This window comes from Phalacrocorax carbo, chromosome 12, assembly GCF_963921805.1.
Source record: "Phalacrocorax carbo chromosome 12, bPhaCar2.1, whole genome shotgun sequence".
Classification (NCBI taxonomy): Eukaryota; Metazoa; Chordata; class Aves; order Suliformes; family Phalacrocoracidae; genus Phalacrocorax; species Phalacrocorax carbo.
In genome coordinates, this window is record NC_087524.1 from 8,976,850 (window position 1) to 9,001,543 (window position 24,694).

The 24,694-nt window shown below is 43.4% G+C and overlaps 1 protein-coding gene across 3 annotated transcripts in view; it reads left to right on the forward strand.

Moving 5' to 3' along the window:
- Positions 1 to 24,694, forward strand: part of CNNM2 (cyclin and CBS domain divalent metal cation transport mediator 2) — a 123,876-nt gene that overhangs the window by 88,062 nt on the left and 11,120 nt on the right. For all 3 annotated transcript variants that reach the window (XR_010374983.1, XM_064464067.1, XM_064464066.1), the window contains exons 2-5: positions 10,098 to 10,241; positions 17,468 to 17,605; positions 19,734 to 19,903; positions 23,291 to 23,384. Coding sequence is in view for 2 of the 3 variants with exons in the window: in XM_064464067.1 (XP_064320137.1) it covers positions 10,098 to 10,241; positions 17,468 to 17,605; positions 19,734 to 19,903; positions 23,291 to 23,384 (546 nt within the window). In the remaining variant the exon portion in view is untranslated. The remainder of the gene's footprint in view (positions 1 to 10,097; positions 10,242 to 17,467; positions 17,606 to 19,733; positions 19,904 to 23,290; positions 23,385 to 24,694) is intronic.

Below are 24,694 nucleotides of genomic sequence, written 5' to 3' on the forward strand. Positions count from 1 at the left end.
CTTCTGACTGTTTGCTGTTGTGTCAGACAGTTTCAGCATGTCTTTGGGTGGTTTAAATGATGATTCCCCCCCATATCTGTAACTGTATGTATTCTTAATGAAGAAGCAGGGGTCCAAGATTCAGCTCTGCTCTGTACCATTAACTAAAATAGCACCAAAGCAAAGTGAAGATGCTGCTGGCAGCTTCAGAAGGTTGGAAATGGTTGCTCCAGTTGAGGTTCTCTGATCTGTGGCTTTGGGTCTGTCTTGACACTTTGCTGTGTTTCGATGTGCCATACCTTTAGTCTTTAAGAGAGTCACTTTCCAGCCAGAGGATGTTCCCCGCCTCCCGCTGAATTTGCTGACAGTGTGAAACACAGTTCTGTGACAGCCATTCTTGCATCGTTACACCTCGTGGGACCTGACTGAAACAAAAAGTCAGCGGGAGAAGGAGGTTGTGTTTCATGTGCCTTCAAATTGTTGCGGTATCCTTTGTTTTCTACGGATGCGACTGGAAGCTGGTCGGTAATGGCGGCTGCCCCAGCGCGGCGCACGGATCGGTGCGCGCCGTGTTACGTTTCGGAGAAACAAATGTGAGCGTCGGAGCGCGAGTGCTCGTGTGGCCCCGATCCTGCAGGGATCCTGTGCGACGTCAAGGTCGCTGGCTCTGGTTGTGTTCGCAGGCGTGTGTATCCCGCAGCTTCGCTCGCTGTGAAAGTGCACGCACGTAAGTGGTTCTGGGGTTGTATAAATCCTGCTGGGTGAAGGATGCTGTCACCAGTTTAGAAAATTAACAGGGTAGCTTTTCGTTACGCTTCCCCTGGCTCCTGCTGCAATATAAATTAGAAAGCCTTGCGCTGAGCTTGAAAAATCTGACAGTGCCATCGACCAGCCGGGGTTTTGAACTGCTGGAATTGCAAATTGCATGTGATATAAATGGCCTGAAGTAAAACAGGTCATTAACATAGCATATTAATGATCTAAGATGTTGGTAACACAAGAACCCTTTTAAATTTATGTCCTAAATAGTGAGCTAAAAGTAAACTACAGGAGCTGATGATGGTAATTACAAAAAAAAAAAAAAAAAAATATATCCAGCCCCCAATTCCTTTCACAACCCACAGTCCCAAGATGCTGCTCTTCGTTTTCAGCTCATATGCTTTGCTCTCAGCACGGTTTGGGTCCTTATGTAAGCATGCTGGCCTCAGCTAACCTCTTCCTAATGTCCAAATATGTTTCTGCTGTGCCTTCTAGTACTTTACCTTTGTCGGATTTAAAATCTCATGGTGTAGATGCCAAAACCTAGAAGCTCCCCAAAGTAAATTCAGTTTGTTCTAGGAATTGAGGGAGGCAGGATTAGAGGGAGGATTAGATCAGTAGGATTTTTGTCTGCAATGACACAGAACAAGGCTGCTGTTTCTTTTGGTGTCCTGTTTTGGTTACCTGAACATCAAAGTCATTCAAGTTCATCATTGTTTTGGGTCAACTTCTATTTTTGTTGCTTATAAACATCTCTTGATGTTCTTGGTTTTATTTAGCAAAATAACTGTTGGTTAGCAGAAGCAGTCCGTTGGACAGGTGGAGTGATGGAGGAGACTAACGAGGTGACAGTTTCTCTCCTGCACCCTTATGAAGGGCTCAAGAAATTGTCCCCCCTAGGGTAGGGGAGAGGGAGGAAGGAGGGGTGGGCACAAGTCATAGCAGCAATGCAAAGCTACCGAAGGAGACGCTGAACAGGCCGTGGCAGATGTTGGTTGTTGCTGCAGAGTCCCAGGCTGAAGTATACATCTCTCAGAATGGATCTGCCTGGACTCAGCAGCAGGCCAGCACCCAGACCCCACTGATGCCAGAATCAGGGACCATCTGCTCGCTGCTGGACTGAGGTCTGGGGAGGACCTGGAGCTTTGAGTTTAGCAAACCCAAGGTTTTGCACTCCCTCTGCTGGCTGCATTTTTGCTGGCTGGTGCCTGCTCTTCATCCCTGAAGGAATGCTGAGATCAGTGGGGACAATCTTGAACAAACAGGGAAGTAATAAAATGAACATGGCTCCTTTTTAGGGTCCTTGAACACTAAGAAAAAATTCCTTGTTGACCATGCTGTGGAGGTGCAAGTCAGTAAGGAGATGCATTTTTTACTCTTCTTTCCAAAAGGTCATTACTTGCCTTGGGAAGTAGAGGCACAGGGGAAATCACATCAGCATAAGTCACACTTCAGTATCTTTTGAATCTAGTGTGGAAGACTTGAATCATGACCAAGAATGACTTCAGTATTCTGTTTGCTTCTCTTAAATTTCATCTGAATTTTTTGTTCTGCGTTAGCCCAAATAACGATAGGTCTCTCTCCAGACTCAATATTTTCTCTTCTCATTGCTGCTACCTCTTCTTTCAGCTTTAGTTTGCTGCACTTCCTGAAATGCTTCCTTGATTTGTTTTTTAAAATTCCAGCCTGTTTCTCAATCTCAAGCCACCAGTATCCTGGTATCACAACCTTGTACTCAGGCTAGAGCCTCAGAGGGGTGGTAAAAACACTTTGCTTTCAGAAGAGTTTTCCCTCTCAAGCATTGTGTTTTCCATCTCTTCCTCTCCTACTTCGGATCCAGTGGATGCTTCTCCAGGGCATTAGCTTCCAGTTTTGGGAAGCAGCTCGTGTTTGTCCATTTACCAGGCTGAAATTAGATGTTCTGGTCAACAGAGAGCAGCCCAGCTAGTGGTGTGCATTTTACACCCCCATGGACCCTGGTTATTGTCAGTCCGAGCCATATCCAGCCCAATTCCCTGCCAGATAAGGACTGTATGACTGGGAAGCATTGGCACGCTGTCCATGGCAAGGGAGTCATTACTAACTTTCAAGGAGTTTCTGAAGCTTTTTCCCTCTGCTCTTTAGTTTCACTCTTGCTGCCTACCTACACCTGGTATTAGTTTTCCCTAAATGTTCTCACTTCTCCTGATTCTTCCCTAAGTTTTCCACTTTTATAGCAGAGCTTTGAGTTGAAATGACCTTTTGCCTTACTCTCAAGTGATTTGTGGTTCCCAGCTAAATTCTTTTACTCATGACTTCTCAGCTTCTGATCTGAGTTTGTTGCCAGGTTCAGTTCAGTTGCATGTAAAGCTGTGGCAGGTAGCAGCTTTCTAGAGCTACACTCTAACTCTTAGAAGCAGCAGCAAAGTAAATAGGTTTGACAGTGTGCTCCTCACCAAGGTCTGATCAGAATGGATTGAAGGGTAGGCAGCAGCAGTTGAACTGGAGTGCCTGCACCAAGTGCATAGGGTGCTGGAGATGGAAAATGTTAGCTCATCGCCTCCCTTCCATCTGCCACAGGGCAGCGGAGTCCTTTCTAGGAGCTTCGTCCCATTGAGCTTTCAAAGTTGCAAGTAACTGAGCTTCTGCCATTTCCCTTGGGAAACTATTCCTTACAAATACAATCCACTGTCAGGAAGTCATTCTGAAACTCTCCCTAATTTTTCCTTTTTTTGGTGTCCTCCCACTAAAATGAGCTTTAACACAAAGAATCTATTTAAAGCACTACTTTATTTTCCTGTGAAGGCTGATGTGGTTTCTAGTTAATGTTTGTACGAGACTGTAAGCTCTCCAGTTTAAAGGCGAAGAATCACCATATTCCCTGTGGTTGCACTGATACTTTCACTTGTTTCCTTGAGGGTCTGGATGAGTTTCATGTGGCTGTATTAAATGAATGTTAGTTATTAGGTTCACTTCCCAAATAAATATTAAAAAATTGTGTGTTTTGCTGCTGAAAGGGGCAGGATCTAAAAAGCCTGCTCTAAATCTAGATTACGTTTGTGCAGAAGTTTTGGGGTTCTTTTGATTCTGTGAATGGTGTTGTGTTGTGAACCCAATGGCAGTGTATACCAGTTAGTGGTGGTGGGGGAGAAGGTAGCAGTCTGATTTCCCTGTTGAAAATAATCAAAGCGCAAAAGCAAACATCATGAATGCAAATTTCTGCTAATAGAAGAGAGATTTAATGCCCTTGAACTGTTCTGCAGAAAAGAAATTTAGGAAAGCACTTGTTACTTAGGTATAATTGCTTGAAAACCAGTGCTATTCTAGAGGGAGTTGTTTTTAATGGTTAAATTATACAACACATTTTAAAATTGTTTTGCATAATGTATTGTTGAACCTAGAATCTCACTGACAGACCAAATTGTTTACCTTTGCAGGAATCAGTCAAAGCCAAAACAGTTGCACAAGAATGAACTAGGAGATTTTTCAGAAGCACAGATTGTTAGTTAGAAAATTCAAGGGCAGCTAAACACCTCCTGGGATTTTTCTGCATATCATTGTAGGCGTATTAAATGGGTTATAGCTTAATGTTCCAGGGCACTCACTAACAGCAAATGGACTCAGATTACTGGTTTTAACAAAAATGAACTAGTCTGATTCTAGTTCTACCACAAAATGACTTAACAAGAATCTTCTGTTCTATAAATGTCTACCATAGCTTTGATTTAGCACTGCTTTTTTATTAATAAAAAGAAACTGAGGACCTTTAGTAAGATCTGCTTCTTGCATGGTGGAAATAACACATACAAATCTTCCCAGTTGCTAAGTTCATAAACCACCTTCTGCATAAACAGAGGCATCTATAGTTGCTTACTCGTGATACAAGCTTATACACATCACATACAGGCTGTTGCTCACTGCTCAGAGCCCCTGAGTTACACCTCTGCTGTTGGACCACTTATGTCCTGAGATCCCTCTTTTGCTTTAAAGCTATGCCAGCAGCATTATACTTTTCTGCAGTGTAGTCTGTGCGGTAGTGTCATTTTGCTATTACTTTTGGTCACGTATAAGGCCGTATTGTGGCATTCCAAATCATTGAAACTTACTTGCTGTCTTTACATATCATCCTTATGTACTGAAAGTCTTGCCATTTTTTAGGTTCCTAAGCAGAAATTCAGGAATGAAAACTCAGAAAAGAAGCTTGGGCTGGGATTTCAGTCAGGCTTCTTTTCAGAGTCTCTTAGAATCACAGGATAATTTAGGAAGGGACTTCTGTAGGTCATCTGGTCCAACCCCCTCTTCAGAGCAGGCTACCTTTGAAGTTGGCTCATGTCACTGAGTTCTGAATACCTCCAAAGATGGAGATTTCACAGCCCCTCTGGAGCCCTGTTTCAGTGCTTGACCACCCTAATGAGGAACAAATTTTCCTTATTTAGGTGAGTTTCCATTTTTGAAACTTGTGTTCATTGCCTCTTGTCCCATCAGTATCTAGCTCCAAGAAGAATCTAGCTTTCTCTGTAGCCTACTGTGAAGTATGTAAAGACTTTTAAGACCCCTCTTTTAGCCTCTACTTTGCAAGACTGAACCAATGCATCGCCCTCTGCTTTTCCTTGTGCTTCGTGGGCTCCAGCCCCAGACCAACTTAGCATCCATCCACTGGAATTGCTTCAGTTTATCAACGTCTTTCCTGAACCCCAAACTGAACATCAGTACTCCAAGTGCATTCTCACAAGCGCCAAACAGGGGAATAATCCGTTGCCTTGACTGTGTACCAGTGTAGTCAGTATGCAGTTAGCTTTCATTGCCGCAAGGACACACTGCTGACGCATGTAGCTTGTCCACCAGGACGATGGAGTCCTTCTCTGCAGACCCAGCCAGTCAGTCCCCAGTACCAACGCAGGGGGGTTATTTTGTACCAGGTTCAGGACTCTGCATTTGTATTTGCTGAATTTCATAATGTCCTTGTCAGCCCATTTCTTCTGCCTGTGTATCTGCAGGGAAGTGGCATGCGAGAGTGGGCTGGGTACAGCTCAGTTCATACAGCAAAACTCTGTGTAGACAAGACCCTCTGTACTGGCCAGAGCAGATGTTGAGTATGGTCAGATGTTTTCATCTCTAGTTTGAACTGCATGGCAATATTCTTGAGGTCCTTGCTCTAAACATGTAAATGCCTCAGGATCAAAGGGTAAATTTTTTTCCCATTCTCTTCCAAGGAATGGTCAAGATGTACTGCAAGAGAATCAGTATTTCAAGCACTTCTTCCAGTGCTGTTCTGCGTGGTCAGTCAATCCCATGGAGTCCTAGGAGCTCGTTCTATGTTCACTGACTCATGCGGATTTCACTAAGCATCTTCATGTTCCTTAATTAGCTTAATAAATTAATCAGAATTTGTGGTACAGAGCAAAATCCAAGCTGAATGGCAAGATTTTGAGCAATGGGATGAGACTGGATTTACTTCTAACAAAACTCCTTGGCCCTTTAGTTGTCTGTGAACATAACTGAGAGGTTAGCATTTGTCACAATGTGTGACTCAAGCCGTGTACATGTATAAGCTCTGTAGGCTCTTGCTGATGTTACTGACCGTTGCTGTAGATGGGAGAAGCTGAGGCAGAAAGCAAACACTGCCTGCCTATGGCCACAGAGGAGCTGTGGGTCAGAGCACTGCCCACAGTGCTGCTTATTACAAATCTGCCTTTATCAGATCTGGTAGTGCTGCAGAGCTGCCTGCTTGCTAAATCTTGCTGTATCAACACTTAAAACAAGTGATTAAAGAAAGATTAATGTCATAGATGTAGTGTGGTTAGAGACTGTGGCCCTAAAATCAGTGAAGTGTAGAAATTATTTATATAATTTCCGTGCATGCTTGCTTTCTCTGTTTTATTCATATTCTGCTCTCAAAGCCCTAGGAACACTATAGACAGTCCAGGTTTCCTTACCTGGATGTTTACTTTATTCAGCTCCATGTTGGATATGTATTGTATGTACTTAGCAGTGGAAAATACAGTTGAAACATCTCTTTCTCAGTTGAATAAAATGGTATGACAAATACCAGTGGCCTGATAAAGTCTTTGAATAAAGCTGTAGCCAATTTCTATTTAAAACACTCAGAGGAGTCATTATTTTACTCACAGGCCACTTTTAAAGTTGGGCACATGCTGTGTTGTTCTCTTTTACAATGTATAAAGAAGTCTTTGCACTCTGGCTTTTTCTTTATCCTTTTCTGTTTTGATTACTTCCATATGCGGAGGGTATTTTGCAGTCGTCTGTGCAGCAGACTGAGAGGGCAGCCAGTCTGGGAATGCATCTTCGTGACACCTCCTTCACTAGCACCAATGCTTGTTCCACTGTCTGATGATTTCTGGCAAATTATTGGATCTAGAACAAAATTAATTTGCAAAGACCTAAGAAAATTAATTTTCGGATCTGGTCTGTCTCATCAAGGGACTGCACTGGAGCATTGGAGCCAGTGCAAAGGAAGGAGAAGACTTTGGGAGCAAAAGGCGGCCTTTAGAGGCAGCCCGATTAGATTGGCTTAAATTCATCTAACCCCAGCAAAGTAATGGTATCATGAAAGTCAGGAAGAGGAAAACTTGACAGTCAAGGTGGAAAAAAGGTTAGTGTCAGCCTGTGTTTGGATAATTTATCTATTTTCAACAGATACTCTCTGCAATATACAGTTCTAATAATGAGGACAGAGCTGAGCATTGCTGCTACCCACCAAAAAGTCCAAAGACGTTTGAAACTATGACAAGTTTCAATGGTCTCGATTCTTTGGGTGATAAATACAACACCTAAAAACCAGAGGTTATGGCAGAGACAGAAAAAATGTTTCAAGCCTTCTTTTTCAGTGTGGGAAGAGCAAAATGTCTGATACCCACCCGTAACTAATTCTTTATCAGCTCACTTTGCATAAGAGAGCAGTAGCTGGTACAGATTTTGTCTCACATTAGTTACTGTTGGTCATTAGGTCTCACATTAGGTACTTGTCTCACATTACGTACTCTTGGTCAGGTCAGAGTGCTGTGGCTGCTGAAATGGGGAGAGCGTAACATATTTTAGTGATCCTAAATTCTGGGCGGGGACCACCCCGATGGAAAGGGCACGTAACTGATTTTGCGGCTGAAAGTAATGCACAACCTCCCATGGTATTACAGCCCCTCAGGTCCTTCCCCAATCCCATTTCCATAAATCTCTCCCGTTGCTTATAGATCTTTCCAGGACTCCACTGTTAGAAAGACTGCCCTTTTCAAAATGTAAAACTTTATCACCCAGTTCAGCTTCCTCATAGGCAGTACAGAAGCGGAGGAGAAAGCTGTAATTGGTGATTCTGATCAAAGCTGAAACACTGAGCTGACAGCATTGTTTGGTTGGTTGTTTTTTTATTTTACACACTTGTACAGATCTGAGCACTCTTACCACTTACTAATGTGCGAGAACAGTGATCCTCAGGAATTAGCATCTGAATGAGCATGTGCAAATGAGCTGCTCTGGTCTATGACAGAAACGGTTCTTGAAGGAGTTATGCCTTTTGACTTGAAAGCAAATATACTAATATCTCAGCAGGTGCTGAGAAATAAATTACAATATTTGGTTCATCTGTGTGACATTTTTTGTGCCACAGTTGTTCTTGAACGTCGATATATTGAAAGGATATAATAGTGAGTAATATATTACAGGGGAACACCAATTATAATAGTACTTAAATCTTTCATGTTTTTATGAAGTCACCTTTTTTTTAATGCTGTTCATTGAGCAGTAAAAAGCTGGGAGTCTTGCAAGGAATACAAAGAAATAAAACCTGGCACGGTGAAAGACTTTCAGTACAATATGAATGTCGATCCTTTAAAATCACAAATCATCTTTCTATTAATTCACTGTAGAATAAGGTCTCCTCAAGATAAGACTCAGCAGTGCTGTGGAGTTGGTATTTAAAGTATGTCCATCTGCATCTAAACGAGTAGCTCCAAGACAATCAGATTATGCAGTAGTTACTTTGGTGAGAATATCGCCTAAGTGGAATGGAAACTTCATTTTGAGTCTAATATTAGACCCTGCTTTGGAAAATTCCTTTTAAATGATCACAAGCTGGGAATAGCAAAAGAATTTAACTTTCGACAGACAGCATTCACCAAGAATTTGTTTTTAACTGCTTATGTTGGGTCCCTGGGAAAGCAGATGTGAAAAACTTACCAAAGTGAATTGACTTGACCTGATGCAATGTTTATATCAGTAGTTGATAAGTTTTCCTCCCTTGTCTAATTTGTTTGGCATATTTTCATTCTTTAAGCATGAGTAAGTCTGGTTTGGAATAGTTTGAATGCTTGTTGGTCTAATAATTTGAATCTTAAAGCATGCAGACACTATTGCCTATAAAGGGGTCTAAGCAAAGTTGAACTATTTTGGTTATCTTCCATGGATGGGGTTAAGTATTGTTTCTGAGACTAGCAAAGAGGAATGTGAGACAATGTTGCTTACCTCCTCATAGTTCAGAAAGCATATTGATATCTGCTGTATTTATACTTCACAGTGCTGCTTGTATTTGGTGAACCCTTTGAATGCATGTTACTTTTGATGCAGCTTTACAAAGGACTGTCTTTCAGTGGCGGTTAGGGAAACTGGCAACCAAGGATATCAAAGCGGATTCGAAGGGTCGTGATATTATTATTATTCCTGTGGCAGAAAGGACTTTAGGAATTATAGAACACACTGTGAATGATGCACAGCTCGGGAATATTTAGAGCCACTAGTATGTCTCATCTTAGCTTTTCTCTTTGTTGATCAGACAATGTCACTTTGAATATTTTAATTAATAAATTCCTAAATAAGGACCCCCTCCATATGGAGCATGTCCAATAAATTAGTTCTGAGGGAGGGAGGAGAAAAAGAAAAGCTCGTGGATTGGGCTGACCTCTTCTCCCCAGCTCTACCCTGTCCATGTACTTTTGTGTTTTGGGCATTGTTGCTATTGTTTCCGAGCTTGAAGAGAACATCCACAGGAGCTTGCTGCAAAGGAGGGCTCCAGCCTGGCCTTCCTCTGCTAATGCATAAGACAAGAAGTGGAACAACCATCAACAAGATAATATAATGAATTAAATGCCAGGGTGACAGTTTCACTGGGAAAGGCATTAGAAAGAGAAGACTGATCTCTTTAGCCATTCTCCTGTAGTGCATCAGGTGGATTTATGTGTTCCAGGAATGCATTTCTCAGACAGCAATCAGATTATGATTTTAAGCTTCTGTTAAACTTTGCCTCTTTTCATGAAGCCTGGCACCAACATTTTTGTCTTTTTATTTATACCTGTGCATCTGTAATTCTGCTATAATTTCTGATCTTTCAGGAATTTCTAAAATGTCTAAATTGCTGATCTGTCTCCTTGCAGGCAAGTCTCACCTGGCTATAGTACAAAGAGTAAACAATGAAGGAGAAGGGGATCCTTTTTATGAAGTCCTGGGAATTGTCACTTTAGAAGATGTGATTGAAGAGATCATCAAGTCTGAAATTCTGGATGAAACAGATCTATACAGTGAGTAGAAATATTTGCACTTTGTAGACAAGAGGGAAGACTCCATCCAGCAGCAGTTGTGTTTAATACCTGTGTTTTGAGAGATGTTAAGTTGCTGATTTAAAATCTCAGTGGTCAAATGACCTGCAGATCCCTCAGATGGTCAAAGTAATTTTTCTTTTCCCAGAATAGGCACCTCACCCCTTTATGCTGTAATAATTCAGAAACAGGACAGGTTTCTTCATTTACCCTTCTATCAAGAAGGTTTGCATCTGCAACAATCTGGTCCCTCCTGCTAGCTGTTCTCCACCACAGTGGCCTTGCTAAACCTTTTTGTTACAGTGCTGACCACATTTTCCCCTAACCTCTCTCTGCCTGTAGTCCTGTACTTTAGCAAGAAGACAGGCGAATTACCATGCCTCAAGGAAGGGAAATGGAGTCTCTTTTAGAGTCTCTGTGTGTGTCATTCAGAAAACCTGAGAATGGAAAGTCATCTTCAGGGCCGAAAACCAGCATGTCCTAAATGACTCCTCTTTTTATCACTTAGTACAGCTCCTTCCTTCCTTTGTGTTAACATATGTTGAGGGAGATGATGCTGCAGGTCAGCCATTACCCGGGACTTGAGAGATCTGGACTCTTTTCTTTCCCAGTTTAGAATTTGTCTGGTCTTTGGCTGGCTACCTAAACTGTCTGCTTCTCTCCCATCTGCACAATCTGGCCTGTGCATACGGGACTTCCTTTCTGTCATTCTTCATCTGTCTTATCTGTGCTTTCATCACTTGCTGGCAGATGCTATTTTTTACTCTGCGTTTGCGTGTAGGACAAGGATGTCTCCAGATTCTATTGTAATAGAAAGAATAGAAATAATAATTTTAAATATCTTTAACACTCTTCAGCTGTCCTTTGCTTTCTTTTTCTTTCCTCATGAAAGGGATCTGAACGTTTCTACAGCATCTTTTTCAGGCCAATGCAATCAACTTCTGCCCTCCCTCCAAGCTAAATACCAAATGAGCACTTACTTTGTGGGATAGGCATCCTTCTACTTTTTCTAGTAGATTGTTATTGCCTGAACTACTTTCTGTAGCTGGTCAGTATTTTAACAGTATTTATGTGCCTAAAGGTTGTGTATATCAGTTGTGTTTCATGGTATGCTAAACAGTCTAATTACTATGCAAATCACAGAAGTCCAGTTAGTATTGATTTCTTTTCATACCTTCGCAAACGAATTGTTGGGCTAATCAGGTACAACCTAATGCTTTTACAGGGTGAATTCAGACTTTCTTTTATACTCCAAAAACATCCTATCTTTGTCTCATCACCTTTGAGATATTTCCATGTTTCTTCAAGTGAAAAGACATTGCATATTCTTCTCAGTGTTTTTTTTTCCTTCCTTTGTTTGTTAAGAGAAACCACATAGATCATGCTGTGTTGTTCTTCAGGCCAAAAAAAAAAAACTTTGACCATTAATAGCATGTTAGAGGGCAAGGAAATGAGAATTTAATTTTACTATCTGAAGACTTCCTAGATTAAAAAATAGAGTACATGAGTTCATCTGAAACTCTCCTTCCTGGGAAGGTTTTACTATTGAAAATTCCTGGTTCGGAACAGGAGGGAAACTTCACTTCCCAGACTTCCTGGGAACTTCTAGTTTCTTTATGAAGCACTGGAGTTCATTCCACTTGAATGAAGCTATACCAGTAAGGGAGAGAGCAGAAATCCAGAGAAGCTGTGAGGATCACAGAAAATGCGATAGGTTTTGGACTTGGGCAGATTGATGCACTATAACGATTTCTAATTGGTATGGTGATGGGTTTACTGAAGGTACCTTGTAGTCCACAATATGTTAAGGCAGTTCTTTTTTTATGTTGATATCAGTGTGTCAGTGCTAGTAACCCCATCTAGTACCAGAGTTTTCTGATGCTGTTTGTTATAAGTCCAAGCTGGCTTGCTTGGCTCAGACCAAGCCAACTTGAAAACTTTGGACTGATTTGCTCCACGCTAGGTGTTTACTTAAAAGTAGGCCTTATGAAAAATTTTGGCAGCGTTGTTATGCCTTTGTTCTGAAGTTTTAAAAATGTTTTGTTTTGCTTTGATGGAATCTTGAAATTTGATTAAATGGCTGACCTTGGTGTTGGAGCTGTGCCTCTCTGCTGTTTCCATTAAAATCCATTTGAACTGTGTTAGGGTAGAAGCAATTGTATATTTACGAGTTTTGCTGAAAGCTGCTCTCACTGCTGAAGCTCTGCAGCTGAATTTCTCAAGGGTTGCATGCCCAATAAATGTGGTATTTCTTCATATTGTTCTAGTCTGCTATGTCGTATGGCTTGCAGAGATGTTGGGAGCAAGAAGATGATGTGAGCAAGAATTCTTAAATGTCTGACCTATCAACATCTGGATAGACTGAGTACTTCTGAGCATAAGATTTTGTGTTGGGGATGCTGATGGGGTGGAGAGAAGAGGTTTCTGTCATGACACAGGTAGGCTCTGACTACGTCTCAGCCAGCGTCATGATGAAGATCTGTCAGTGCATTTGTCTCTTAGTATTGGAAAGTTGGAGCATTTTTTCATGGTTGACACACTACAGGAATCTGTCTTGCACTCCCATGGCCTTGGCCATGGTGGGGGAGCATTTTTCAACCTTCTCAGAGGCCCAAGAGAGAAAGCCGTATGTTCTGCGTTGGCCTCAGACCACAGAGCCCGCTTGAGGAACATGGAGTTCATCGTTGTGACACGGGTTTGACTGGTGGCCTGTCTTATTTAGCTCTTTCTGACTGAAGATGAATCCCCTTAGTGCAACTGGAATGCTGCTGTTTTTCAGGCATACAGATTCAGAGAGGGTTTGCCCCATGTAAAATCTGGGATTTTTCTACAAATTAAACACCGTAACACACACTTGTGCATCTGTTCTGCACGTTGTGCATAAATAGTCTGGTTGTAAGCATCAGCTTATGTTGCATTTTTACGTCCTCACCCGCGTGCTGTTCAGCAGTCTGTCTCAGCGAATATGACCCCTGGCAAGCCCATGCTGTAGGGGAATTCAGTGCCAAGCCATGGGGCACGTTTGTTACAGAGCTGCACAGAAAAGAAAGCTTTTCTGAATAGCTTTCGCCTAATGATTTTTTTTTAGCCTTGGCAAGTCACTTCCCTGAGGGGAAGACCACATCTTACCCGAACATTCCTATTTCCAAGCAGCTGTCAAAACAGGTATGTTAAATATATGTGCTAGTAAACTCTGTGTCACCTCTCCTATTTAAACCACAGAGCTAAGGGAATAAAAATTGTTTGGCCTAATAAGTATTTCCACTGTCATCCAGTGAAAGTGTGGCAACACAGAGAAGATTGTGCAATGCTGATTTGTCTGGCAAGACCTACAGAGATTGGCATGTGTGCATCAGTATCCTACGCCAGGAGACCAGAACATTTTGTGGCTGGAATCTAATCTGAGACATACCAAGGTGGTTTCCACCCGTTAGAAACTGACACTTTTACTTTGGCCATTAGGACTGTGGACTTGCTAACCTTCTGCTGTCTAACACCAGTAGGCTGCAGGAGCTGCATCCTTACAGGAAGCTATTTTAGGCTGTTTAAGAGCTTCAGGTTCAGTCCTGCTGACTTTCTGTCGGTTGCCAAAACATGTGCGTTACATAGGGCAACCTGGTTTTCCCAGCTAGGGACAAAAAGAACTGGCAAAATTAACTTAGTTAATTCCTAAACCTTTCTTTTAAAATTAAACAAACTCACCGGCTTAAAAAGACCTGTGCAGCATGTGGGGCGTAGGCTGTCAGCCTGGGTGTGTGCATCACTGCGGGGATGAGGGAGAGGGGGATGTGGGGTGTGTGCTGAGTGAGACTCTGGCATCCACCTCTGACTGCCTTCAGCTGGACATCCTGGTACTGAGTATGGGCACAAGGTCAGTGAGTCTAGTCCTCTGGGAATGTACTTTTTTTTCCTGGGGTATCTGAGATGCACATCTCAAGCAGCTGCTTGTCACTGTCCTTGTACAGTTCTTAGTTCTTGTGTGCCAGACAGAACCGCACTTCCATTAGATAAAATATTCTTGTCCTCATTCTCTTGTCTGGAGCTTGCTGCAGATGTCTACTCTGTCCTAAAAATGAAGGGACAAAAAACCCACAGGAGAACAAGAACCTTACCAGAACATTGCCTGGGTGCATTTGCTGCACCCGTCAGCCTGCTGCTTGTCTGCCTGCCCAACTGAATGGTGATCTGAGGTTTGAACTCCCTGTTCTGTAGCTGTCTCCCGTCCAAACTGGCTCCTTCAAGGAATTTCATGCAATTGTTAGTGGTGTTCTGCATCAGGCAGTTCAGGAATGTAACAAGAGAGATCACAACCTTACTTGTATTTGGACCCCTCCTCTTCTTGACTTCTCTACCTCAGCACAGGAGCTCACAGTCAGCCTTGCTGCCTTTGATTTGAAGAAAAAGTCTAAATATTCCCAGAGCTTACTCCAGATAGTTGCAATATTTATTGATATCTCACCAAAAATTATACTGAGGGTATCCCTCATGCATTACATTCTTAGTGTTGCAGAACCAAACAGTGTAACCGCACTCTATAAGCAGAGGTTGCTTCAGCATGCCAAGATAACTTCAGTGCCCAGGTTTCTATCTCACTGTAGAAAGGACAGACAGGAAAGACCTGGTCCAGATTCAGTTACTTCTGTCACCATCCAATCCTTGGTTCCTGTGTCTTACAAGAAGCTCAGGAGATGTTTGGATAGCTAAGAACAATTAAGACCGTTCCTTACAAAGATAAGCCAAGATAATGGCTTTAAGCCATATGGCTCTGCTCTCACTGTGTAACATTTCTCTTGGGGGAATGTTTCTGGACAAGCTGCCAAGGAAACAGTAGGAGGAGTTGAAATCACCCATCATTTGATTAAGAGCTTGGGTCTCTTACCTTGATGACTGATGCAGATGGAAAGATTTAAGGCGTCCTCCCATCGTGTGATGCTGGCCCTGTTTTCAGGTACCAGAAGTGCAGTGTGAAGCCTGCAGTGGTACAGCACATTTACAGGAGAAATACAAAGATGCTTTACTGCCCTGCTGAGGAGGCATTTCCCTGTCCCAGGGCCAAAACTTGCACTTGCAGTGATTTTTGCCTCCCTGAAGAGAGCAATGACAGGGGTCCTTGCAAGAAAGCATCTCAGCCACAGCGTTGTAAAAAATAACATTCTCTGAGCTTTTCAGAAAAAGCAGTGTTTCTGTTCTTCTTACCTCATACAAGAGGTAGGACCTGGTGAGAGCTTCTGGGGGACTTCTCTCCTACTCACTTTCTATTGCTTTGGCATCCATCTTTCCTTTAACTGCAATTACAGATAAGGTCTGTCTCAGATGATATTCCTATGGCAGGGTTGATTTTAGTCTGTAACCATTCCCTTGGGTGGTTTCTATTACTGCTTTTGGAAGAGAAACTGCAGTCCCTGATGTAGTCCAGGTCCTGAGTAAGGTACTACTAGGATAAGAGGCTTCTGGTTTCAGAGGACATGGGTCGTCATTGTTCTTCCCTATGTGCTTGGGAACAAGTGTCTCAAATTCTGATTTGCACTGTTCACAGAAGAAGCTTTAGACAACTAGAGTAGATATGTTACTATCAGTACAGTATCGCTGTTGAGTCTGTCATAGTGCTATAGTGGACACTTGTCCATGGGAAGTTGAGGATCTAAATGTATTAATATCTAAAAGGCTATATGCCTTGGGAAAGTTTTTCTAGAAGTCTGCTAATTACGAGTATTGTGCATTTCCAAGCCCCAAAATAAACTGCTCTGAGCCCTGTGTATTCTGTAGCATATATTTGGACGCTTACAGGACTCCAGATCCCAGTGGCTTCTTTGCTATGGTACATCACTGTAATCATCTTGCATGCATAACCCAAAATCTGGCAACAGCTACCTGGGAGTTTACGTGAGGTTTTGTAGTGTTAGCTTCACCTGCTTTGCATGCTTGCCTGAATTCTCTGCAGTGAATTGATGTACCAAAACTGCCTGTGGACCCTGAAAAGTCCAGTCCTTTTAAACCAATGACTAGGGATCTGATAGACAAGTAACTATACTGTTTTCAGTACCTTTCCCCACTAAGGCCCTGGAACCTGAGCTGTGCCTCAAGGCTGAGGTGCTCATAGTAATTGCCTCAAGACTTGGGTTTCCTGCAATATAAGGAGCTCAGAGCTGTCTGACAGCATTCTGCTGCTTATAGCCAATGCCATCATATGCACTGTGTCAGCAGAGAAGAGCAAGACCCTGCCATGAGAGCAGAGACCTCCTCTTCCTGGAATTGATGTATACCGTACCCCAACATGCCTATAGCTCTCCACTTACCTGGTTTCCTAAACGTTTTGGCAGATTAGCTCAGTGGCTGGATGATAATAGCTGGGTTGTTTGTGTCTCTGCAACTCCATCTTTCATGTTGTCTTTCACAAATGGGGATTCCCCACCACAGAACCTGTTTTAAGATGCAGACGAGCCAAGAGGTAAGTATTTAGCTGAGTAAAGGAGAGGAGTCCAGGATCACTAGCAGGTGAATTCCCATATCTGAACTCCTGAAGGTACTCTGTACTTCTTTCTGGCTTCAGTGCCTCTAAAGTGGCCAGAGATTCCCACCTCCAGGCTGTACACCTTGCCAGCCTTTGCTGGAGTTTGGAGAGTACAAAAGAAACTGCATACGCTAGACTTTGGGAGTTACTTGGACCAAGGGCATGCGGATTTTGCCAAAGCTGTGAAAAGTCACTGAAGCCGTGGTACAGCATAGGAAATAATTCATCATATATTTAGCCTATGTACTTGCTGGGAATTATCTAAGGAATGTATATGAAAAAAGTACCACAGATATTATTGTAGAACAACACCTTTTGATCATTAGTAATACTGAGCGGGACGACTCCTCCTCACCTAGAAATGCGCACGTACCTTCTGTATAATATGCAGAGTCGCTCTGCAATTAGATGTTTGCAAGCAGCGACTTTCCCCTCATTGAAGTGGCAGAGACAGTGGGTGGCTGGCTCTGCAGGACAGGGGCTCACGGCTGCATGAGCCTGCAGCACAGCTCGCTGGTTGTTTCTGGTTTGCGCTGCGTGCCAATGAGCAGGACTTCGTGTGAACTGCAGAGGGGTTTGTCCACACCCTGTGCTCTGCGCGGCCGTCCTGGCTGACGCCATCCAGCGCGGTTCATGTTGGACACCGTTCTAACAGAAATCGCTTCCTTCCTTTCTTTTCCCACCCTCCCTTCCCCAGCTGATAACAAGACGAAAAAGAAAGTAGCTCATCGGGACAGGAAGCAGGACTTCTCTGCCTTCAAGCAGACAGACAGCGAGATGAAGGTTAAAATATCACCGCAGCTCCTCCTGGCAATGCACCGGTTCCTGGCAACAGGCAAGTGCAGATTATCTTTTTTTGTGATTGTGCCAGAGCCTCGGAGGCAGTTTGTCAGCAAAGGCTGGTGAGGTGGGTGGGACAGTGCAGGTGGGAAGGGAGGCTGGATTGTGGGGTGACAAATAATGCCACTGTTGTGTTTTTCTTTTTAAATTCTCTCCTCTCCTGTGTTCAGTGTCGGCATGAACCCTCTGAGACATTTACCAGGGGTGGACCAGTAACTTTAAATTGGTCTGAAAGGTAAGGATGAATGCCAAGTGCCGCACTGCATGTCTAGAGTCCGTCAGATTAACGACTAGCAAGTACACCCCATTAGGAAGAGCTCAGGGAACAAACCAAAGAGGACTCGATACCACTGGCCAGCTGACTGTAGTTGCACTCTGGCGCCTTTTCCAGAAAGAGATGCTGGACTTTTTGCAGGAAGGTCTAAACCTGTTCCATGAGACTTTTCGACTCCAAGTGAAAAACTCTTCTGACACATTTAATGTGACTGCACAGGCGGTTGAACTGTACTTTTTAAAATGGATTTCTGGCTGGCTTGTGTGACCTCCGTTGATGACTTCAGGTTTCAGAGGACAGTTGTCTCCATCCCAGAACACCTTGATGTTTTAGCCCTTGGGTGGGCAGTCTGGCAGAGAGGCCAGGGCCTTGAATGGTTTCTTGCAGCTGATGTTGCCTTTCGTCGTAAAGTTGGTCCCTTCACCTCAGAGATGAGACCTGTTAACAGGAGAGCTTGTGGAAAACATACCTTCCTATTGCTCATGCTGTCTCTCTTTGACATATAAAGACTTTTCACGTGCAGGCCTTTCAGACGGGCGTCTTTCACTGCTATGTTCAACATATATTCACGGGTTGAAAATGATAAAGTTGTTTTATCTCAAGTTTGCCAGCTCCAGTTGGAAATTAGTACTTCCCCTCCTCTAAGATGCAGTAACTGCCTGCCTAGATGCTCCTAGCCCACCTTCATGCTTTATTTTGCCTCTGTGACTTGAAAGAAACATGTACGTGATTGGTTATCACATCTCAGCTGAGGGGCAGTAATTCCTTAAAAGACTTGGACTCCTACGGCTCATGTGCAGGTGAGCATGTCCTTGGTGAAAGGAAGCAGTTCAACAGGAAGATGCGGATTTAACAGCAAGCAAGGCGTTGTTCTTGTAGTGGTACAAGACTTGATGGAGTTCCCTATGCACCTGCTCAACAGACATAGTCTTACAGTGCTGCTTCTCTCCTTGTTTTGTGGATGAAGGATTGTGTAGCTTAAATCCAGGTCTGTCTGTGAAGCTACTGTTAAATAAGATAAAAGCTACAGTTTTGGTTTCTCTGTTCTAAATTAAGAATAGTATCCTTAGCAGAAAAAAGGTGCTGGGTCATTAACGGTCCTGTTCTGAAATGAGGTGTTAGGAAAGCTTATCAGTTTGCATGTGTAAATCTCGACGTCCCTGGCTTAACTCTTCCACGCAAGGATGAGCTTTTCTGCTTCAAACAGCTCCTGTTGGGAACACAGAAGAGCAAGTGGATAGGGGATGTGTTCTGTGTGTCAGGCATTAATCCCACATGGTTTGAACTGATCTGTACTGTCTCTCACTTTGAGTAACTCTTCTCATATGAACCGTGGCAGCCCCAATTGTGTCTTTGATTTATGTAGAGCATCTATCTAGAGCAACTTTCTAGGCCCCAAACAACTGTTTTGTTTTGGTGGTTCTTTTTTCTTTTTGTTTAAGTGCAATAAATGTAGTAAGTTTAATACCTTTTGAGGAAGGAAAAAACAATTTCAAAGGTTCTTTGTGCCCCAATTGTAAAGCTCTTCCATTTATACAATGCTCAAATGAGCCTATACAACTGTGACTGAACTCTCAAGAGGGCAAGACTGCCTTTTTCTTTTCCCTTTCAGATGAAGACATGGTTTTTGGTTGCTTTGAAAAATACTTCAGTAATGAAAGTTGGGGCATTCCTGGGTTTTCTTTCCCCCCTTACAAATCTAACAGTCTCAAAAGACAGGAAGCCTGCAATTCTGTAATGGATCTCTCTGCATCTGTGTGTCTTTTATAGGCAAATGCTTATGAACGAGTATTGCTAACTTCTTGCCAGGCATATGAAGTGTAATGCCAAGTTGTATCTTGTGTTATAGAAGTAGAAGCATTTGGTCCATCCCAGATGTCAGAGAAGATCCTTCTAAGGCTGCTAAAACATCCCAACGTCATCCAGGAGCTGAAATACGATGAGAAGAACAAGAAAGCCCCAGAACACTACCTCTACCAGCGAAACAAGCCTGTCGACTACTTTGTTCTCATTTTACAGGTCAGACATGTGATTATGTAGATATGCGCAAAACCCTTCATCTCCTGACATATGCCTCTCTATACCTCTTCCAGTTGTTGAAGTTTATCTTCTTTCAAACATGGGAACGGAACTATGGCTCCTGGGAACGGCTCCTGCCTCCTTTATGACCTTGCCAACCTTGAAGAGCTCATTCAGCTGCTTTCAGCCTCAGTTAAACCAGTTGTGAAGGGTAGACAGCACTTCCCACTTCCAGTCATCTGTTGAAAGCTACTTATGCTTTAGGTATCACTAGGATAGGCAATGCAAAGGAATCTCTGTGTACAGCTGGCATTGCTTGGAAAATAGGGGTGCAAAAAATGGCATGTCATAGGAGTCTGGCCAGGATGCTTTCTCTGGTGTGTTTTTTTCCTTTTGCAAGAGGAGGCATGGAGAGTTTGACAGTTTAGAGAAATTACATTTTTCTGCGTCATTTTGAAGTCTGTACCTTTGGTGGTGTGAGAAGTGCGGGTTTTGGTGGGGGCATTGCACCATCTACTGAACTGATGCCACCTCCTGCCACAGCCCCTGTGGTTCCTGGGGACCCTGCCATCCAAGCACTCACCCTACCCTGATATCGCTGCATTTGGGTGATTTTTAGACTGGAGCCCTAGGTGGTGTGGAAGGATTGTTTTCTGCTTGTTCTGTACGGGTGTGCTTCCAGTGCTGATATCTCCCAGGTTTTGTCACTTGACAGGAATGCTTGAATGACTAGGCAAAGCTTTACACAGAAACTTAGCTTCCATCTAGCACTGTTTGAGCAGTCCTTTAAGAGAGATTTTGCTGGAAAGGTGCCTATATTTCTATCCTGCATAACAGATCAGTTTGGGTTATAAAAACACAAGCATCGTAGCTAAAAGTCCTAACACAGGGATTTAAGTCTTCCTTGACATAGCCTTAAAAATAAAAAGTGGGGGGGGATTTAAACACTGTCAGTGATAAATAATTAAGAATGCACTGGAATATGATATTATGGATTCAATGTAATTCTCCTTTAAAAAAGGATCAGGTTTTTTTCAAGGGTTTGAGGGGCTGCTGGTAGCTCTTTAACTGCTCTTTCTTATGTGCTGAATTGTTGTAATCTGAAATATTCCAGAGGCAAGATAATGCTTCTGAATGAGGTAATGCTGCAGAGATGTAAACAGAGGACATGGGTGATACAAAAGAACAACCAGTTCTTTCTAAGCTATTCTTCAATCAATAAATATTTAGCAAACACAACGTGCTAGCTCTATAATGCATTTGCAAAAGTGAGTCTCGCAGTAGGCGCATACTATAAAGATGGTAACAAGGTTGCTTCTGCGAGGATTGAGAGGGGATAAATACTCCGGTTTTGTTACTTAAACGGACTTGGACTTACTTTTTCATGTTGAGAGACCAAGAATACCTTCACAGTCAATGCATGCCTGAACACAATAAAATATATATCCTGTGCATTAAATTTACTGATTTAATCTCTGTAGAGTTACTGGTTTAGCTAGAATGTCATCTGTTTGCAACAGTTTTTCTCTTAGCTAACGGGAAGTTCTTCTGTAGCGGTTTGAGATTTGTTTTTGCCATTGTGTTTTTTCAAAATTTCTGTTAGAACATTAAACAGTGGAAAACCAGAAACTACATGTGCATGCATTTAAACAGGGCAGAACACACCTAACAGCATGCATGGAGAATTCTTAAGGGCTTTTCAGCTGCTGTGACTATGCCAAGCACGCCTGGTCTTCATATGGCCACCACTGGGAAGCTTGGAGGTGCTGCATGTGCTGATAGAGCGATGGTCTTGGAAGTGAAACTCAACTCCTACTACTAATTGCTAATTTGTATTTAGCTACTAACTCCAGACTGATTGCATGTGAAGATCAAAGCCTGGTTGTGTATGTATTTTTGAGACCTGGTCTTGGCTGGTGAGCAATAAGTAGGTTGAGAGCTCTGTTTATAATTGGTCTTTGCCTGGGTGACGAAATCGTGCCTTTTGGAAGCCTTATAATGAACAAATAAGCTACTTATTTGTGTTGTGGACTGAAATTGGTTTTAAAAGGGATTATATGAAGTCGTTGCTTGTGATAGCATCAAAGTGGATTTGTGAGCTGGGCACTCTCTTCCTGCTAGGTTGATTTTGTGGTTGGTTTTTTTTTTTCCTTCATTTGGGACAGTTAGACAAACTGACTTGGTATCGGGGCTCATGCAGATTGAGTTCATTTACGTGATTTTCTGCTCCAGTACAGCACTGTAAAGTCAAAGACAAGATCATTTATTTTAAATGGTTCTCAATAAACACCAGAAATAAAATCTACCTTTTGGACTCATTGTGACCCAGTTGTGTCCAGCTGATGTTCAGTCTTACTTAATACACGTGGGACATGCAGTCTGTCTGCCCTTTCCAGCCTAGCTAGAGGGAACGCGTTGCAGGTAACTATGTTGTTTGCCTGAAATCCCAACCTTTGTGTAGTTCAGCCTGAAAGCTTCATGAGATTTCTTCTGTCTGCAGTGCTGTGCTGTAACTCTCAGTGCAGTGTACCAGTAAGGATGGATGGCTGTGAACCAGGCCCCGCTAAGCAGCCAATTATTTTTGGCTACTTGTATATTAAAGTAACTGGGATGTTTACAGCTATGTTTAATATGGTGGGTTCTGTTCTAGAGCCTGTTGTAGAACGTGACGTTAAACGTTTGGTTCAGCCCACATCAGAAATGGGTGCACTTCTGTGGTAGTGTGGTTTTATATAGCTTGGGAAGCACCGAGGGTCCTTAGAGGCAAGACCCTGTGAAAGAGCAGGATCTTAAGTTAAGGGTGCTGGAATATGTAAAACTGCTAGAAACCAAGAAAACTAAACTAGCCCCAAGACTGCTCCTTCAGGAATAAGGGCTTTGTTTCTGTGGGAATCTCATCGGTGAAGGCAGGCAGCCTCCTCATGTGTTCTCTTCCATCTCCTTTTCCTTTTTTTGTGTTAGAGGGGACTCTTCGTGTGAATGTGAGCTGTGGCCCAAAAAGTCTAGGTGTCTCAAGATCCCAGATAATTGTGTTACATATAAGCTCGCTGTGGTACTGGGGGAGTATTTTTTCACTCTGCATTGAGGGAAAGCAGCCTGGCAGCACTTGGAGCAGGACAATAGTACCACCCCGAAGTGCTGAGGCGATCTCACTCCTCTGCAGGGACTTATGCTGGCCACAGGGCACCGAAGACCAGCATAGCTCAGGGCAGAAGAGTGCGTTGCCCTCCAGGGTCTGTCCCTGTTCAGGCACTGCTACAAACTGCAGGGACCATGGCACTGCTTAGGAATGTCAGGCAAAACTATGTTTCAGGGCTCAAGTCCGGTCTTGTACCTCAAGACCTATGGTCCCTTTTAATTGCAGCTCTCTCTCCTTTTCCTTAACAGGGGAAAGTGGAAGTGGAGGCTGGGAAAGAGGGGATGAAGTTTGAAGCTGGTGCTTTTTCCTACTATGGGGTGATGGCCCTCACAGCATCGCCAGGTACGTCCTCTTACCTTTACCTACTGCTTCTGGAATGCACTCCTGCACAAGCTGGCCCATCCTGTGAGTGTGGCAGGAGGAGGCTGCACAGGGCATCCTCCCGCCATGTCCTTTGGGTTGATGTAAACCATACTTCCTTGCCAGTGAACCTGCCTGCCTGGCAGAGCATCCCTGGGAGGGGCCCAGGCTGGTGGCAGCACTGACTCCAAAACCCAGCAGCTGGCAGCGGTTTGCCAGCTCCCAGAGGATGCGAGTGTTGGCTTTAGTGAGTGATGTTTGGTACTGGAGGACAGCTTTATAGTTTTGCTCACGGTAGGGTAGCAGGGACTGAATTAACGGGAATAATTAGTGGCAGAGGGACATCTAGTGGTGCAATGTACAAATGCCCTGTTAGTTGGGGATGGTTCACTTTACCAGTCTTGCTTCTAAAGCATCTTGAAACAGAGGGCGGCGGTGCAAGAAAAGCAATTGCTTCTGTCAGCTTGTGTGGAAATGTAACCAAGAAACCGGCACGGTGTCCGAGGGCACGGTGTCCGAGGGCACGGTGTGAGCCAGTTCCCGACACACAAATGGTAGCCACGCAAGCCACCACCTCACAGGCACAGGTTGGGGGATTGTCTTATAATCCACCAAGAGTAGGCTCCAGTGCTGTATTTCAGCATTTGGTGACGTATTTTGGTGCCAGCAGTGTCACCACTAAGATCTCAACCTCAACTGGGGATCCACAGCCCTGTTGGGGAAAGTGGGGTGCTGGTGCTGGCGTTGGCTGTCTGCTGGCCCAAAACTACTTGCTTAGCTTCAGGGAGAGACTTTTCTCACGCTGAAATTGGGTCCTCCTGTCGCAGCAGGGTTTATGTTCCTCTTGAGAGACAGCCTGTTTTAATTGTACGCTCGTGAGTACTCCCTTTACATATGTGTACCTCTGTCTATGTACATTAGCAAATGGTATTGGAATGAAAATGATTTTGTAAGTTATGAGTATAGCCTTACTAAACTCTACAGACAAAAGCAGTTCTCTTCGACGTTTGAGCTCACTTCTCCAGGCAAGACTAATTCTTCCTTAATTATGTGCACTTTAATTTGATCCGTCTAGCTTATACCTTTTGAGGCCTGACAGATTTGAAAGCGTGCAGAGCGCTGGGTGGATTTTATCTGAGCAATAGCGGCAATGTTCACGAGGAATCGTGACACACGTGTGTGCAACTGCATCATGCCCTCAGCTTCACAGCTCAGCTTTTGCAATGTAGGCCAGGCACAGAGCTGGGTTAGGCATGGTCACTTCTCCTCCCAAACCCACACTTGGCAATCAC